Here is a 16861-nt window from a genome sequence, read left to right on the forward strand (position 1 = left end):
TGCAGCTGCTGATATGCTAATGGTTCGCTTCTGAGCTGTCTCCTCACTCCCAGAATTCACCGAGTGCTGGGGACTCACCCAGGACCCTGGCTCTTTGGGGTGGCAGAGATCTGCGGGGCACAGGTTGTGGAGTGTTCTTCCAACAAAACTCAAAGCTGATTAAATTGACGTGAAAAATGGTTCTGAAAAAAATGTGCTGGTTGGAGATTAAGGACATTGTCACCAGGAGAACTCAAGCTGGCTGCACTTTGTGTCTCTTGTTCAAAGAAGACACTGTTTGCTATTCCTCATATCTGCTCTGTTTTCTCTTAAAGGGAAAGTTTTCTCCATGAGTGACAACCCTTCCCTTGACAGTGTGGACTCTGAGTATGACATGGGGTCTGTTCAGAGGGACCTGAACTTTCTGGAGGACAACCCTTCCCTTAAAGACATCATGTTAGCCAACCAGCCCTCACCTCGCATGGCATCTCCCTTCATAAGCCTGAGACCTGCCAACCCAGCCATGCAGGCCCTGACCTCCCAGAGAAGAGAGGCCCACAACAGGTCACCCGTGAGCTTCAGGGAGGGCCGCAGGGCCTCAGACACCTCCCTCACTCAAGGTAACTGCCGTTCCCCTCCTGCCTTCTAAAGCTCTCAGCTGGTAGGATATGAGGGGTGGTGGCCATATTGGTATCATACCTGTAATCACTGAGAGGCCTGTGTTTTATTTAAACTTTGGTCATTGCGCTTTCTTCCAGGAATTGTAGCGTTCAGACAACATCTTCAGAATCTGGCTAGAACCAAAGGAATCCTAGAGTTGAACAAAGTGCAGCTGCTGTATGAACAAATGGGGCCAGAGGTCGACCCCAGCCTGGCGTCAGCTGCTCCTCAGCTCCAGGACCTGGCTGGCAGCCGCCCTCAGGTGAGTGCTCGGGCCCTTTCCGCAGTGGCTTGGCGAGTGCAAGGAGTGAGTGTGTCCTGAAGATGTGTCACTTCGTTGGGAGGACTCACTCCAGGCCAGGAGCAAACATGTTCTTTGGGAAAACTTTTCTTGCTGCTGCCACCAGCCGTTGACAGATGAGGCCTTGACACCGTCAAGCTGTGTCTGGTGCACAGGGCAGATTGTATGTGAATTACCTCTGATTGTCTCCCCGCAGGCGCACACACAAAAATTTAGAATAATAAACTTTACTTCATTAAATATTATAAATGGATTCTTTGTGCTAAAAATACCAAAAAAATGCTATTTATCCAGTAAGTTTATTTTGAGCCTATTGTTAGTGCATCCAGGCTGTTCTAGCCTTCGCAGCCCGGGAAGGTGATGGCGCCTGTGCCCAGCGCTGATGAGGTGACCGCTCCCTGCAGGTCCATGGGTAGCTTTTCTGTAAATGACGAACCATCCACCTGCTGGCTGTGCAAAAGCTGTGAGGGTCGTGTGTATGGTTGGAGTTCCTCTTGGGCATTTGCCAGGTGCTTAAACTTAAAAGCTGAAACTTTCTCCTGGAGAATTGAAAACGTGTTGCCCTTGCTCCTCAGGAGGAAGCTGCTCAGCAGCCAGAAGGCGTTCCTGCACTTGCCACCAGCGTGCACCCCCCGCTGTCCCCGCGGCAGAGCCTGGAGGCCCAGTACCTGCAGCACAGACTCCAGGTGGGTCTTCCCTTGCTGCTCCAGCTGTGCTGGCCAGGACCAGCCTTCTGCACAGCAGACGCCTGTTGGGCTTGTTCAGGCCTTCGCTAGGGTGGCGGCTTGATCCCTCACAGGCAGGGGGCCTGACAGTGCACTTCTAGTTTCTGGAAACACATTCAGACTTAGGTTATGCTCTGTGATGGCTGTGGACTTGTCCTCAGACCCAGGCAAGGATACCACCACAGTGGCAGGAAGGGGACCATGGCCTCTGCTCCTGATGTTATGCCTCCTCATGAATAACAGGTAAAATGGAAATCTCAGGTTTGCAGATTTTAAACATCAGCTGTCCCATTGGTGCCTGAAAATCTCAAAAGATGAATTATTTGTTCATTCAGCTGGTGCTGCTGCCTTTGTCATGGAGATTTAGCCTCACTTTTCTCATTGTTTATAATCTCCACAAACCTTGCAGTCCCAGGGGACTTTTAGGAATGGAAACTAAAGTAGGGTAGAGCTGAGACAGCCCAGGCCTGCTGACCCAAAGCTGTGGGCCCCAAAGCTCTCCCAGGGTCCTAGTGAGCAAGTGTCATCAGTCCCTTCACCCTCCATGGATTATAGAGGACACATTTAGTCTCCTCCTCCAGGCAGCGGCCCAGTCTGATGACTGTGTCCTAGATGGCAACACATTGTCATGCTTGGGTTGTTTTCTGCTCTTCCAGAAGCCCAGCCTTCTGTCAAAAGCCCAGAACACCTGTCAGCTGTATTGTAAGGAGCCACCACGGAGCCTTGAACAGCAGCTGCAGGAACACAGGTGAGAGAGCGCCTTTGGCCAAAGAAGTCACTTTCTTTTGTGGAAGACTTAAGAATGCTGGGGCCTGGCCAGCGTGGCTCAGTGATTGAGCGTCAACCTATGAACCAGGAGGTCACGGTTCGATTCCCAGTCAGAGCACATGCCCAGGTTGTGGACTCAATCCCCAGTGGGGGCTTGCAGAAAGCAGCCGATTAATGATTCTCTCTCATCATTGATGTTTCTCTCTCTCCCACCCCCTTCCTCTATGATATCAATTAAAGAAAAAAAAAGATTGCTGGGTGTATCCATTCACCCTGGTGTTGCCTCTACTAGGAAAATATTATTTTTTAATCCTCAAGTATATGTTTTTTTTTTTTTTAATATATTTTATTGATTTTTCACAGAGAGGAAGGGAGAGGGATAGAGAGCCAGAAACATCGATGAGAGAGAAACATCGATCAGCTGCCTCCTGCACACCTCCCACTGGGGATGTGCCCGCAACCAAGGCACATGCCCTTGACCGGAATCGAACCTGGGACCTTTCAGTCCGCAGGCCGACGCTCTATCCACTGAGCCAAACCGGTTTCGGCTCAAGTATATGTTTTTAGAGCGGGAGAGAGAGAGAGAAAGGGAAAGAAAGAGAAAGAGAGAAAGAGAAAGAAACATCAATCAGTTGCCTCCTGGAAGTGCCCTGACTGGGAATCAAACCTGCCACCTTTTGGTGTTCAGGATGATGTGCCAACCGAGCCACCTGGCCAGGGTGGGAAATGGGTTTTGATGCATGAGCCAGTGTCCAAGACATGACGGCTAACGCGGCTGTGAGCCTGCCAGGGAATAGCAGCCCTAAATGTGCTTTGTTTTCCTTTTCGTCTCACATCCTCCCTTGCAGTAATTCCTGCCCCCTGGCCTCACGAGCAGGAGCAGCATGGCCCTGACCCATCAACCAAAGGCCCCCAGGGAGGCCAAGGAACACCCCCACCCCACCCCTTTGACATTGCACCTGGGAAATCAGCCTCTCACTTCATAGGGAGAAAAACTTCAGCGTCTTAGAGAAAATGAGTTAGTATTTACTGTCACACTGAGGTCAGTCGGATTTGGGGGACAAAAAGTAAGATTAGGTTGAAGAAAAGCAACACTTTTTGCTCCTACCCCCCACTTTTTTTCTGCCATGGAAAGAGAAGTGAGCGGCTGAGGCTGGTGACTGACGCTGCCTTACATTAAAATTGCTGTCACTGAGGAAGATTTAACATGCTTTCTCTTGGTTTTGCCAATGTAGACTCCAGCAGAAGCGACTCTTCCTCCAGAAGCAGTCACAGCTGCAGGCATACTTTAACCAGATGCAGATAGCGGAGAGCTCATACCCACAGCCCCACCAGGAGGCACCATCGCCACCACCGCAGCCACCACCCTTCAGCCTGACGCAGCCCCTGAGCCCTGTCCTGGCAGCCTCTGAGCAAATGCAGTACAGCCCCTTCCTCGGCCAGTACCCGGAGATGCCGCTGCGGCCCCTGCCCTCCTCGCCGGGCCCTCAGGCGCACCTGCAGCAGCCGCCACCGCCACCCCCGCCACCGCCACCGCCACCACCTCAACAGTCGGGAGCTGCCCCAGCGTCCTTACAGTTCTATCAGACTTGCGAGCTGCCAGGCACTGTCTCCCCTGAGCCAGACTACCCCACTCCCCGTCAGTACTCCCTGGACGGAGCCCAGCAGGGCGGCGTGGCAGCGCCAGACTGTCCCAGGAGCTCGGGGCTGCAGGGTGACCCCTCCAGCTATGACCCGCTCGCCCTCTCCGAGTTCCCCGGACTCTTTGATTGTGAAATGCTGGAGGCCGTGGACCCGCAGCACAGTGGCTACGTCCTGGTGAACTAGCCCTAGCCCAGGAAGTGGGACCGGTCCGTAAGCACGTGTGTTTTTATTTCTATTTCAGCCTTTTACATTTAAAGCTTATTTTCTGTCCTCTCCCGAAAGGGGAGAACCAACTTGCCCAACTGGAGTCGGAGGGCCTGGCCAGGTGGCTGTCGCTCCCTCCTGGCTCGGTCCCTCACGGCTTCCTGTGGCCCATGCTGGCACACGGCTGGGCCGGGTGGAGCAAGCTCTCACGGAGACGCCGACAAATGTTTTTATAAGACATTCAGACCTAGGTTTTATACAGAACTACACCAGTTATCAAGGGAGACTTGGGTGAACACAGGGAAACGTGTGCCACTCTCTGTGGAGGGAAGAGGCAGTATTTTTCACGGACGCCAAGGAGCAGCATGCTTAAAAGCACATCAGGATACATAATGAATGTGATGCATGGACATAAGGGAAGGCTGTGCTTTGTCGCCGGAGCATAAGTGCTGAGCTGCTGATGCACGCTGTCCCCAAGGCCGTCGCCGAGCATTGAGCGTGAGCTGTTTCGGGGCCACTAAATACCAGCTGGTACTAAGCCCGACGGCGGCGTCTCTCAGAGCAGCAGCGCCTCTTCAGAAGGCGCCCTGGGTCACAGACGCAGAGGGCTCGGGACTCCGGAGATGTCGCCTGGAGAACCCACAGGACACACCACAGCGGGAGCTGGGGCGAGGACCTCGAGGAGCCATCGGAGGAGGGCCCTGGGCCAGGAAGGCGGGGGCTTCCCACAGATCTGTGGGGACTTCCGGTCGGGCAGTCGGCCTTTAGGGGACGGGGACGGGGACATGGTGTCTCTTCAAATGTAGTAACTACTTGGACTTCACACTATATTATATGTTGCTAGTAGTTTCCTGAGCTTTGTATATTCAGACAGTTTCATAGAGGACTTAGAAGTTTTAAGAACAAGAATGAACTTTTCTCTCCCATGTGAAGTGGTAGTGCTGTGCCTTTTCCCAGATCATGCTTTAATTATTTCTTTTCTGTAGAAACCAAGTTTCCATTCATGTCAATGCTAAATCCAAAGTCACTTCAGTTTGTTTTCCACTGTGTGGGAATCGCATTCTTCATTTCCTTAAAGTTTGACTTGTAATGAAACGTTAGAGTATTACAGCAATATTCAAAACCACAGATGTGTCAGCCACGGAAGCAAATCATCTGCCAAACTCACTGTATTACTAGTAAAACTTAACCCTTACAGTTCATTCATCAAAATAAGTAAGAAATAGATGCTACAGCCAGCTAACTGTGTAATGAGTCCCTGTCATTTGGACAGTAACATCCATGCGTCACAAATTCAGTGTTATTTACAGACTCGCTGCCATCCTGTCAGCAGGTGAATGCACTAGGCCAGTGGTCAGCAAACTCATTAGTCAACAGAGCCAAATATCAACAGTACAACGATTGAAATTTCTTTTGAGAGCCAAATTTTTTAAACTTAAACCTCTTCTAACACCACTTCTTCAAATAGACTCGCCCAGGCTGTGGTATTTTGTGGAAGAGCCACACTCAAGGGGCCAAAGAGCCGCATGTGGCTCGCGAGCCGCAGTTTGCCGACCACAGCACTAGGCACAGCCTTGTTTTCTACAGCACCGAGCAGAGCCGCCACCCTGAGCTCCGTCCAGGACACCTACACATTAGGTTGCCTTCCCTCTTCGTAGTGAGTCCCTGGCAGGTGAGGAGGAGCCGGAAGGTCTGAGTCCTGTTCTGCCCCTGCGAGCCCAGCCCCTCCCCGGCTGGTAACTTGAGCAGCCTTGTTCCTGGCTCCTGGGGCCTGGACTCTGCGTGGGGCCCTGGGCGTGGGCGTGGGCGGGACTGGGTCAGCAAGGATGGCTGCGGGGGAGGGCGGTCGGTCATTTCTGTGAGAGGAGCACACAGTGAAAAGGGAAGAACGAATGATGTTCCTTGGTGATGGTTTACCCCCCCCTCGTGCTTAAGATTGATGATTTCGTGAAATATTTAAGAGATCCTTCTGTTAAGGTCTCTAATCTGTTTTAAGTGTTTGCAAAATATGCCAGTTATAAAACAGGGCTTAATTTGTTTAAACTGAAAGATGTTTTCCCAAAATTACTAAAAAAGTGCTGTAATATTTGTGAAACTGAAATCCTTCCATACTGAACGTGGGGCTGCTCATTTCAGTCACAGAAGTGTGGTTATAAGTGGGCAGAAACAGCTGCCCCCAGCAAGGCCAGGAGCCTGTTAGCCAGGACACCCAGGCTGTGCCAGGCAATCAGGCCATTTAGGGGGGCAGCAGAGAAGCTGTTGGAAGCCAAGGGACCCAGAGACAGAGCTCGGCAAGCACCCAACGGTGGCCAGGCCCGTCGGGGACAGGCACCCACCTGGTGCCTCGCCTGAGCTGGCCTGCTGGGCCTGGGGTGTAAGTTCCTGTTTGCTTTTCTCGTGTATTTAAGCAGAAATCAGTACGTTCCATAGCCCTCTGTATTCACTGAAACAGCTGCAGGGGAGACTGGGTCTGTGCCCGTCTGTGTTTCCCAGCCCTGCCTGCTCAGCTGCGCTCCTCAGCGGTGACGGGGTGAGCTCCATCAGTGCACTCCTCACAGACACTCCAGGGCCCTGGGAAGGCTCCTCCCTGCTGCCCGCTGCCCCGGCTCCCGGCACTCCGCGTCAGCAGCGTGTGCCCTATTGTACAGGCATCGTTGGCTTTGTTGGCATGTAAACCCCACTCCTCTGAAGAGACTTGGGGAGATGAACATGAGGTAAAAATTTCATTCAGCAAACACTGCAATATGTGTGGTACTTTATTTTTTGTTTTTGTCCTTTTTTTAATCCAGGTTTAGTCTCTATTTCAGGAAAATACACTAATTCTGCAATGTCCAGTTGGCAAGAATGTCTCTAGTTCGTACATGCAACTGACATGCTAGGCTCAGCAAAGCAGACAGAGCATGTCACACACGGGTGCGTGCTCCCTGATAGAGCCCCTCGCCGCCTTGGCCCTCCCAGGCCTGCTGTGCCCTCTTGCTGCCAGGGGAACAGGGTCTCCTCACCAGCCACCCTAAAATATCTCTTCATGAGAAACATCTGGGGCCCTCGGAGAAGAACTAGGAAAGGGGACTAAAGGGTCTGTTCTTATATAAACGAAACCCCTTCCTTTCTGAATCAGCTGCCTCCCAGGAAAGAAAGCGAGGGTCCCCTCCTTCCTTGGAAATGAAGAACTGAGTGAGCAAGCCAGGTCCTGAGTTGGTTAGTGGGGGCCCGGTGCCCTCCAACTCTGGCCTCGGCCCACACTGTGATCAGTGCCTGAAAGCAGGCGCCTAGAGAAAAGTCTGCCATTGGGTTGGCAAGAGGGTGTATTCTCAGCTGGAGAGTGATTGGATGGCCCAGAAGGTAAAGAGAAGTGAGCAGCGGCAGCCTCCATTCTGGGTGGTCAGGGGTCCGGGTGTACGGTGACCAGAGCAGCCTCTGGTTAGGGGCAGGCCGTTCAGATGCGTGGACACGGTGAGATGAGTGGCTTCCTTTGGGGGCCCTCTGATCCCTAGTCCAGCCCAGGTCCTTACAGGGGTCTGTGTGGGGTCAGAATTCTCAGCTCTGGGTGACATTTATGAACCGACATCGCAGTCATGCGTAAGTCCCTGTTGGTGACAGGAAACGCGTCCTCCAGGGACCTTTCCACAGTCCTCTAGACACAGCTCACAGTGCCCTTGGCAGCAGGTCCCGGGGACGGTTGCGTGATCCCTGTGCGGGCTGACCTTGGCCCTGTCGGGGCCCTAACCTGGGCTGCCCCTCCTGCCTCCTCGGAAGCCTGCGCTGCTCCGTCTCTTTGTGCCTAGACATCGAAGGTAGAAATGGAGAGCAGGTCGTTGGTTGGAGTCATTGTATAGGCAGGCGTATTGGATCATTTTGTTGCTTCTGGAACCTTTCAGAGCTTATTTTCAGAGTGACGTGTGGACAAAAGCAGTGTCATCTGCCCCTTTCTGAACGTATGCATTCCTCTGGTAGGTTCAGTAGTGTGGCCCCCCTGGCCTGAATCCCAGGAAGTGACGCGTTTCAGAGCTCTTTCTGTCGGCCTGCGGCCCCCGGGAGCAGCAAGGTGCACGAGGGCAGGCCCTCCAAGGCACCTTTGGCCCGAGCCTGGTCCCACAGGGCCCCTCACAGGCTTGCTCCCCACAAGGGTCCCCTGGCTGATTCCAGATTGACAGCCACCCTAGCTGGTTGTGTCTACATCCCACGTGGGCAGAACTGGGGCCTGTGATCACGCGGATTGAGAAACAGGTGGCCGCACTGCCCTCAGACCTCGCCACCCACAGACCTTGCCATGCTGGTGCTGACACTCCGGCCCAGGCCTCAGCGTGCCTGTCCAGAGGAGCGTTGCTGAGGTTTGCGCGTTAGTGTACCACGCACTTCCACGGTGATCTTCTCTGTTCACACTTCTCTGAAGGTAGCTGGACCTTCACACAGTCCTCACATTACAGCCAGGAAACCAAAGCTGTCGGAAGTCTGGGTAGCTGTTGAGGGCGCAGAGCTCACCAGTGGCGGAGCCAAGACAAACTCTTGGGCTTTCTGGCTTCTCGCTCCATATCCTTTCCCATCATCAACAACAGCTGACGCTTCGTGAGCAAACAGCCCATGTACCAACCCCCCAGTCGGTTAAGCACTGGGTGAGTGTGACATCTTCCCCTCGGCCCAGTTCTCCCCTCAACAGCTGCCTGGCTTGGAGGGAGAGGGCCCTCCGGGTGGCCCTCTGAGCAAGGCTAAGGAGATGTGTCCCCCACAGATCTGCCTGCAGCCCTGCTAACTAACTACAGAAGTGTAGGTTCACATTAAAGACGTATAGTTTCTCCCAGTTATACCATACGGTCATTTCCCACAGAAGTATGCCCTGGAAGGACACCTCTTCCTCGATTGCCAAGGGGCCAGATGGCACAGCTGCAGCCCGCCCTGCTGGCCAGCAGACTCAGCCCCAGGAATCTGACCTCACCTGGGCCCCAGGAGGGCTGTACTGCTTTACATTTAAGGTACATCAAGTAAAAGTGCTGATTAGACGCTTTTATGATTAAAGAAAATAACATACTTTGATACTTTGTTTTTTCAGAAGCAAAGTGGGTAGGTAGAGGGGAGCTTTAAAAATAAAATAGCCTGGCCAGTGTGGCTCGATCCCCAGTGTGGCGGGTGCAGGAGGTAGACAATCAATGGTTCTCTCTCATCATTGATGTTTCTCTAGCTCTCCCTTCCTCTCTAAGATCAATTCAAAAAAAATAAAAATAGAATAATAGCATGCCAGGAAATAAGACTGCAGATTGGAATGACGTTCACATTTGCAAATACAGATCACTGGGACCTGCCACAGGCTGTGATGCCTGTCTGGCCAAACTTTCTCAATCAAGGAAATTGGTGTGGTGATACCTCCCCACCACTGATGGTTAAGAGAAATCGCCTCCACCAAAATCTCTGAAGGGAAAGTGAACAGACAGAAAAGAAGGTTGCTTCCTTTGGGGGCTGCAATTTCAGAAATAAAAATCATAGAGATAATTGCACTTTGTGGGAAGGGCAGCACGATTCACTTATTTCTGAGGGAGGTTTGGTCTGTGAGTTACTTTTGATAAAATTAATCTAATTGTAATTTTTAATGTGTGCTTTTTTAATGACTAAGGAATAAATGGTGAGTTCAACAGCTTTGGTATTTTGAATGCAAATCATAATAGCTTCAATGTGAAAAAGTAAAAAAAAAAAAAAAAAAGTAACTGTTACTCAATGTTAGAAAATAGCCTAAAATGCAGTTTAATAAATGATCTTTGTATCAAACATTAATTTAAATGGGGTAATTTTCTGCAAGGAAAAAAATACAGTTTTTACATTTCCAACACTCTTGAATTAAATAAAAACAACTTGTTTTCTAAGAGCCTGGATGATGAGTGTCAGGTGAGTGAGCTAGGACTTCACCCCGTCAGCCTGGGGTGGGTTTTCTGAAAGTGTGGAGGTGGCCGTGTGCCCTGACCTCTGGTACTCATTTCAGGCTGCAGCAAAGGACTTGGATAGTATGTTCTCACTGACGTCAGCAGGGTAAGTAATACCGGGCTCTGAAATGGCCCACGCACACGTCTGCCGCTGTAGAACGCTGACAGCGAGCTGACCGCAGCCTGCACGCAAATGGGCAGGCACGGTGGGGCCTGGTGCTCCGGACTGACTCAGAGGTAGCCTGGCGAGGGCCGCGCAGCTGGACAAGCAAGCTGCAGGGCAAGGGCTGTGAACAAAGGGCCAGCAAGACCACTGCTAACTCACGATGGCAGATCTCTGTATGGGCCTGCAAAAGGCCTCAACTCACACACTGTGGACGTCACCGGGGACAGGCACCCGCTCAGTGCCCTCAGGTGCTGGAAGAATCCATCTGCCAAGGTATTTGAGGCCACTCATATGCTCGGGACTTGGTTTAGTGCCAGACCCTGAGGGAAAGGGCAGTATTAAGTTCTACTTTCTGACAGCAAATTCAATTGAGATTTGGTTCCACTCAAACCATTCCAGTTGAACCCATGCTATAGAACTGAGTTCCCAAACCAGGGCCATCTGCCGGCTGCAGGTGGGGCAGGAGGGGAGCCGAGCCATCTCCATGGACTTGTTCTGCTGGCCTAGCGCTGCTTACAGGCGTTCAGCACTGCCCCCAAACGGCTGTTACCCAAGAATTCAATGAATTTCAAGTGCACTTTTATTTTTTTAAGGAAAGCACTCGATTTCAGTAATGGTGTTTTGCAAACTTTCCCCTTTCCCACCAAATTTCTCCATCATTTCTGTGTTGCCAAAAACAACCCCAGTGCTCAGGGTACAGGCAAAAACAACAGACCTGCCAGCAGAGACCGGCCAGAACTTCAGCAGCCATCAGGCCCCTGTCCTCCCCTGCCCCAGAACCATACTGCAGTCCCATGGTCTCCAAGAGCCAGAGGCTCCGCGCAAAGTGGGCGAGGGGCTGGCTGGAGGCCCAGCGCTGATGGTGCCCACACTTCGAAAGGGAGGCATCACCAGTGTCCCTCTGAGCCAGGCAAGTAGCAGCAGGGCCCCGACTTCTGTTGGCCTTCTGCTCTTCTCTACCCCATTAGGGTTTCCGCATGTGTGTGTTTTATTGTTGTTTTGTTTTGGGGTTTTGTTTTTTTTCTAATATGTTTTATTGATTTCAGAGAAGAAGGGAGAGGGAGAGAGAGGTAGAAACATCAATGATGAGAGAGAATCATTGATCGGCTGCCTCCTGAATACCCCCTACTGGGGATCAAGCCCGCAACCTGGGCATGTGCCCTTGATCAGAATCGAACCTGGGACCCTTCAGTCCACAGGCCAACACTCTATCCACTGAGCCAAACCAGCTGGGGCACATGATTTTTTCATTGATTTAGTGAGAGAGAGGGGTTGGGAAAGAAACATCGGTTTGTTGTTTCACTTATTTCTGCACTCATTGGCTGCTCCTTGTATGTGCCTGACCAGGGAATGAACCCACACCCTTTGAGTATTGGGCTAATGCTCTAACCAACTGACCTACCCGGCCAGGACACACCATTAGTTCTTAAATTGAGGTTTCACAGATCCCCCTTGATATGCTGGTGGAAGCTTTGGTCCCTCTTCCCAAGAAACAAGCATATAGACGCAACTTTGGACAGATATTTTCAGGGTTACTGCACCCATCAGGCCCTTTCATGGACCCCAAGTTATGGTGTCTTCAACCCCTGACTTAGAAGAACATCAGTGTCTCCACCTGCAGCCCCACACCCTTTTCAGTTACTGGGTGCTTGGCGGACCCTCACTGCTGAGTATGCCAACCTCCCAAGGACCCAGGTGAGGGAGGGAAGCCCCTGCTCTGCCTACAGCCCCAGGACACCGTGGAGGAAGTCCTGAGCTTTGTGCACGGAGCTAGGTGCCACGTGGCTACCAAATCAGTCACCTGCACAGGATGCAGCTGCTCTGCCCGTCCCATTTCAGCCCTAGCCAATGACGGCACTTTACAGCAATGACCAGGCTGAGCAGCTCTGAAGCGGGGGTTACTGTGCAGGGCTCATACTTTGCAATGACCCTTGGGAAACCGATGTGAGTCATAACTGAAGTGAAGCCACTGGCCCCTCATCTCAGACACTAGCCATCACCGGCATATCTGCCCACACCCAGATGGGAAGCTACAACCACAAATCACTGAGGCCAACCCCGAAAGCCAGGCCAGGCAGTGGGGAGCTTGCTACATGCCCCCAGCCACTCAGCTCTCACTCCTCCTGCCACAGGGTCCCAGCCCACCAGGCAGCTGAATTCCTGGGCCTGTAGCTGCAAATCCCCCTAGGGAGTGTTAACACCGCCTTTTGTCTCTTCCAGGGGACTTTCCTAGGCACGCCTGACTCAGCGGGTCTGAATCAGGGCAGGGTGCAGGGCTGAACCACCAAGCAAGACGCCAGGACAGGGGAAGGGAGAAGGACGCAGCACCCTGGGAAGCAACTCCCCTGCAGCTGTCCCCGAGGGCTGGCCTGGCAGAACCTCAGAAAACCCGGGCCCAGAAGTGAGGCACTGGGGAGTCAGCCTCTCGGAGGGAGAAGTGAGTCGCTCAACACACCAGGCAGGCTTTGACAGTTTTTTGTTTTGTTTTTTAATATATTTTATTGATTTTTACAGAGAGGAAGGGAGAGGGATAGAGAGAAACATTGATGAGAGAGAAACATCGATCAGCTGCCTCCTGCACACCCCACTGGGGATGTGCCCGCAACCAAGGTACATGCCCTTGACCGGAATCGAACCTGGGACCCTTCAGTCCGCAGGCTGACGCTCTATCCACTGAGCCAAACCGGTTACGGCGACAGTTTCTGACTCGATCTCCCTAATTCCCCAGAGAAAAGGGGGGAATGATGGGGCCAGAGATGCCCAGAGGAGGCCTGAGAACGCCGATGCTCAGGAGTAAGTCCTTAACCACGTCAGGGCCACCAGCACAGCCGGGGAGTGGGATGCAGCTGAACTGACGAAGGGCCCAGGCCTCCGCTGGCAGCGCCGCGTGGGAGGACCCTGAGTTCACAGCTGAGGCCCACTCCAGTCTGGGACCACTAGATCTGCCCTCTGGTCCCTGTGCCAGCGCAGTGAGGGCCGGTGGAGGGGCCCCAGGAATGAAAGGGCGGGGCAAGGAGGGCCTGTGCAGGAACGAGGCTGAGACCTGGGCCCAGCTTCCCCAGCGCAGCCCCTGGAGCAGCCACCTCGCCAGAAAGTGCCTCCAGGCAGGGTGGTGCCTACCCATTCTCGGCCAGGCACAGGCCTAGGCAGTGAAGAACCTCTGAGTCCTCAGCCTCTGGCACCTCTCCCAGCCCTGCCACTGACCTGGGCAAATCATTGCAAAGCCTCGCTATCCCCCCCGGTAACTTGGAAACAGCCTGGCTGACTTAATCCCAGGTTTACTCTAAGGTTCAAATGCAGCTGGCTTAACACGCCTCTAAACAGATAGTGCCGGAGCCCAGCACCTTGATGGCCCACAGCACTCACTCCTGCCTACCCTGCTTTCCTGTAACCTTAACTGCTCCAACTCTGGACAGCGCACGCTGCTTGGCGCCTGCGAATCTCCTCCCTCATTAAGAACGGCTGTCCTATCCTGAGCCCAGCTCCAGGTTAAGGACCAAGAACTTTGCCTGAGATTTCTTCATTTTCAGTGACGAGTTCTGGGCAGCAATAGCCATGGGCACCTAGAAAGAGGCCTTTTTCACGAGCCTCCAACTTTTCGGCCGAGCTCCTGGGTGAGGGGTGAGAGGGCCTGGGGGGTCTGCGCAGCGAGTGGAGGCTGGAGCCTGAGGCACTGCTCCAGCTGGCCGTGATGCTCACCCTGACCTCCCTGGGCTCTGATCCATTGTCAGGCCTCCATTCGCTTGGACTCAGGCCGCCTGTAGTCTTTCTGGGTTCAGAGAACTAATCCTCTGGCCTTGCCACAGCCAAGCTCCTTAGAATTGCCCGGGAGACCCTTGGGCAGCACCTGGCCCCCCACTCGCCCTCAAAAGAGACAAGGAAAGGACAAGCAGTTGCTCCTCCCCCACAAATCTGGTTCCAGCAGAATGGCCCTCACACACCTCCCCCGCCAAGGCTGCTGGAGCCGCCTTGCTCAGCAAGCGCTAGCCTTGAGCACGGAGGACAGACAGATGCCAGGAGGCAGAGGCCAGCGGTCCCATGGGCCCCAGAGATTTTCTGAGTTTGGGGGAAATGAGGAAAACTGGAAAAATCAGAAGTAGAAACAAGGGTAGAAAGAGCGAGGTGTGCAGAAGGTGAGAGCTCCGTGGAGACGGGGTACAGGGCCGGGCCAGCCAGTGTCTGTGTGGGACACTGTCCCCGAGGAGAAGAGGAGGAGGAGGGTGGACTTGGACGTGGACCTGTGCCCATTATTTATGGGCGCGTCACTTGAGATCCATCTCCAAACCTGGGCTCGGCCTGGAGACTGAATGTCCCCCACAGCTGCTCCTTCCTGCAATAACAAGACTGACATCACTGTTGTCAGGGAAATGGTGTTTTGATTAAAATCACGTGACTGGAGTGGATGTGAGATGTCAGCTATTTCGTGATTCAATAAACAAATTGTCTGTTAACCCTCCTGACAGAGCCCCCAGCAGCTGTCATCAGGGAGCAGCCTGCGGACTGTCCAGGGTCAGTCCAACCTGGCCCGGCAGGACAGACAAGGTGTGCGAGGCGGCCACAGTGCCCGGCAGGTCCTGCCTGGGAGACACATGCCACATCAGAGCACAGATGGCTCTGCAGACACTGAGGCCCAGTCTCCGAGGGACCGAAGAGGCACCTTTCACCAAAAGGAACTGGCTCCCGCCCCCTCGGGCCATTCACTCTTGGACCAGGAAGCAGGCCTGAGCCCTGGGAGGATGACTGGCTCCACGTGGGCCCAAAGCCAGCCAGGAACTGGGGAGAGCTGCTAGGGTTCTGAGCAGCCAGCGTTCACTCTGACCCCTTTTGGGCAGTTGGGCGAGTTTGCTGTACACCCTGGACAGTGAGTGAGTGAGGGGTTAAGAACAATTTCTGGTTTGTAATTGGATGACTTCCTGGATCAATCACTTGGCCGCTGGCCCCTGACATGCAGGGCCATGCCTGGCAACAGCAAACACCCTTTCTGTCTCACCCCGAGTCATTTTCTTTAAGTGAAACAAGTGCAGGGAAGGCTCCCTGTGTGGCGGAGCAGGGCTTTCTGGGCTGAATGAACTGCACATTCATCAGCCTGGCACTGCTGGGCCTGCCCTCCCCTCCCCCCAGTGGACAGGACGGGGCTGGGGGAGGGGCTGGGTGTTGCACATGTTCACAACCACTAACCTGACAACTGGCGCTGACAGCACCTACGCCTGGATTTGCGAGAATTAGGTGGGACTGTGCCAAGCGCTTGACAAGGTGCCTGCACACAGTTCTGGAGGCTCCAGGCATGGCTGATAATACTCTTTCCACAGCTTGTGGCTCTCACAGGGCCACCTACAGACCTGAGCAAGCCTGCCAGTCCATGCTCAGAACCGGGGCAGACCACACATTTAATGCCATGGCCAGCTGACCCTGCATTTGTAGGAAAACATAACTCATTTCTTAAATCTGTGGTTTAGACCTGAAAACTATTATTCCTGCTCCTTCCACCAATGTGTCTTCCCCAAGGCCAACTCTGTGAAACTGAAGAAGGCTGACCGCCTCAGGCACCTGTCGGCCAGGGGCTGGCGGTGGCTGAGCAGGGTCACCCAGCACTTCCTCCCTGGCAGGGTAGAAGGGCCTGTGCAGGAATGCCTGGCCTGGCCCTGGGACGGCGGTGCGCAGCACCACAGAACCAGACACTCCAGATGGAACACAGCAGTTCAGAGCCTGGACAACAGGAGCAAGTCCTCATGGCCTCCGTTTGCATAAAGTAAAGCCATGGAGATTTGGAAGGCAAACTTTTTTGAGGTTAAAATCGCCACCAAGCAAGCCCACTGGAGTGGATGTGAGATGTCAGTCATCTTCCACGTCAACTAAGTTCAGCCTGGCCTACGAGCAGGGCAGCGAGCCCTCCGTGCTGCTTTCCGAACCTGCCTGTCTTACTTGCTCTCCTAACCAGCAGCCCAGGGCAGTGGCCGACTTTGACTGCTGAACACTCCTCCAGGGGCATCACATGGGGCTTGTCACACATTCCCATGTTACACAGGAAATGGACAGGATGGTGTTTTCCTTGAGTGGAAATTACTACCCTAGAGGAACTGTAGCAAATAAGTACAGTCTCTATTCTGTGAGGTAAGTGGGAGTAGTCATCTTCATAAGCAACTCGACCAAACCACCCCTCTGGCCTCTGCATGGGCCTCGCTGGTGCTGACCAGGTGGGGAGGGAAGCCACCGGAGCGAGCTGAGTCCACTCCATCCCTCAAAAAGCACGCCCAGAACAAAGGACAGGAAACAGGGCAGCAGGCTTAAAACACAGGGGCGGCAAAAGTAGACTTAGAGTCGTGAGTACATGAAACAGTTTATTCTTGTATTATTACTAGAGGCCCAGTGCACAAAATTTGTGCTGGGGGGGGGGGGGTTGTCCCTCAGCCCAGCCTGTACCCTCTTACAATCCGGGACCCCTTGGGTAGGGTCCCTAGGCCTGGCCGGCGATTAGGGCCTATTGGGGCTTTCCTTCCCTTGGCTG

At 53.3% G+C, this 16861-nt stretch overlaps 2 protein-coding genes and 1 long non-coding RNA gene across 6 annotated transcripts in view; 2 read left to right on the top strand and 1 right to left on the bottom strand.

The window, feature by feature from the left end:
- Window positions 1-7016, top strand: part of SIK2 (salt inducible kinase 2) — a 130849-nt gene extending 123833 nt beyond the window's left edge. For all 3 annotated transcript variants that reach the window (XM_080642425.1, XM_080642426.1, XM_080642427.1), the window contains 5 exons: window positions 315-599; window positions 738-901; window positions 1516-1626; window positions 2322-2413; window positions 3669-7016. In XM_080642425.1, coding sequence (XP_080498551.1) covers window positions 315-599; window positions 738-901; window positions 1516-1626; window positions 2322-2413; window positions 3669-4260 — 1244 coding nt within the window. In that variant the 3' untranslated portion in view covers window positions 4261-7016. The remainder of the gene's footprint in view (window positions 1-314; window positions 600-737; window positions 902-1515; window positions 1627-2321; window positions 2414-3668) is intronic.
- A 775-nt stretch (window positions 7017-7791) lies between these two features.
- Window positions 7792-16861, bottom strand: part of PPP2R1B (protein phosphatase 2 scaffold subunit Abeta) — a 41292-nt gene continuing 32222 nt past the window's right edge. Inside the window, exon 16 of the mRNA XM_080642430.1 lies at window positions 7792-8082. Within this exon, the coding sequence (XP_080498556.1) occupies window positions 7927-8082 (156 nt within the window). The 3' untranslated portion in view covers window positions 7792-7926. The remainder of the gene's footprint in view (window positions 8083-16861) is intronic.
- Window positions 10328-16467, top strand: LOC308234533. Of its 2 annotated transcripts, XR_013959100.1 has the most exons (4): window positions 10328-10629; window positions 11043-11266; window positions 12577-12793; window positions 14820-15344. It is a non-coding gene; the product is annotated as an uncharacterized lncRNA (long non-coding RNA). The 2 variants fall into 2 exon arrangements; XR_013959101.1 differs by lacking the exon at window positions 11043-11266 and having other exon boundaries at window positions 10329-10629; window positions 14820-16467.

Source organism: Plecotus auritus (assembly GCF_963455305.1).
Source record: "Plecotus auritus genome assembly, chromosome: 9".
In the NCBI taxonomy this organism is placed as follows: Eukaryota; Metazoa; Chordata; class Mammalia; order Chiroptera; family Vespertilionidae; genus Plecotus; species Plecotus auritus.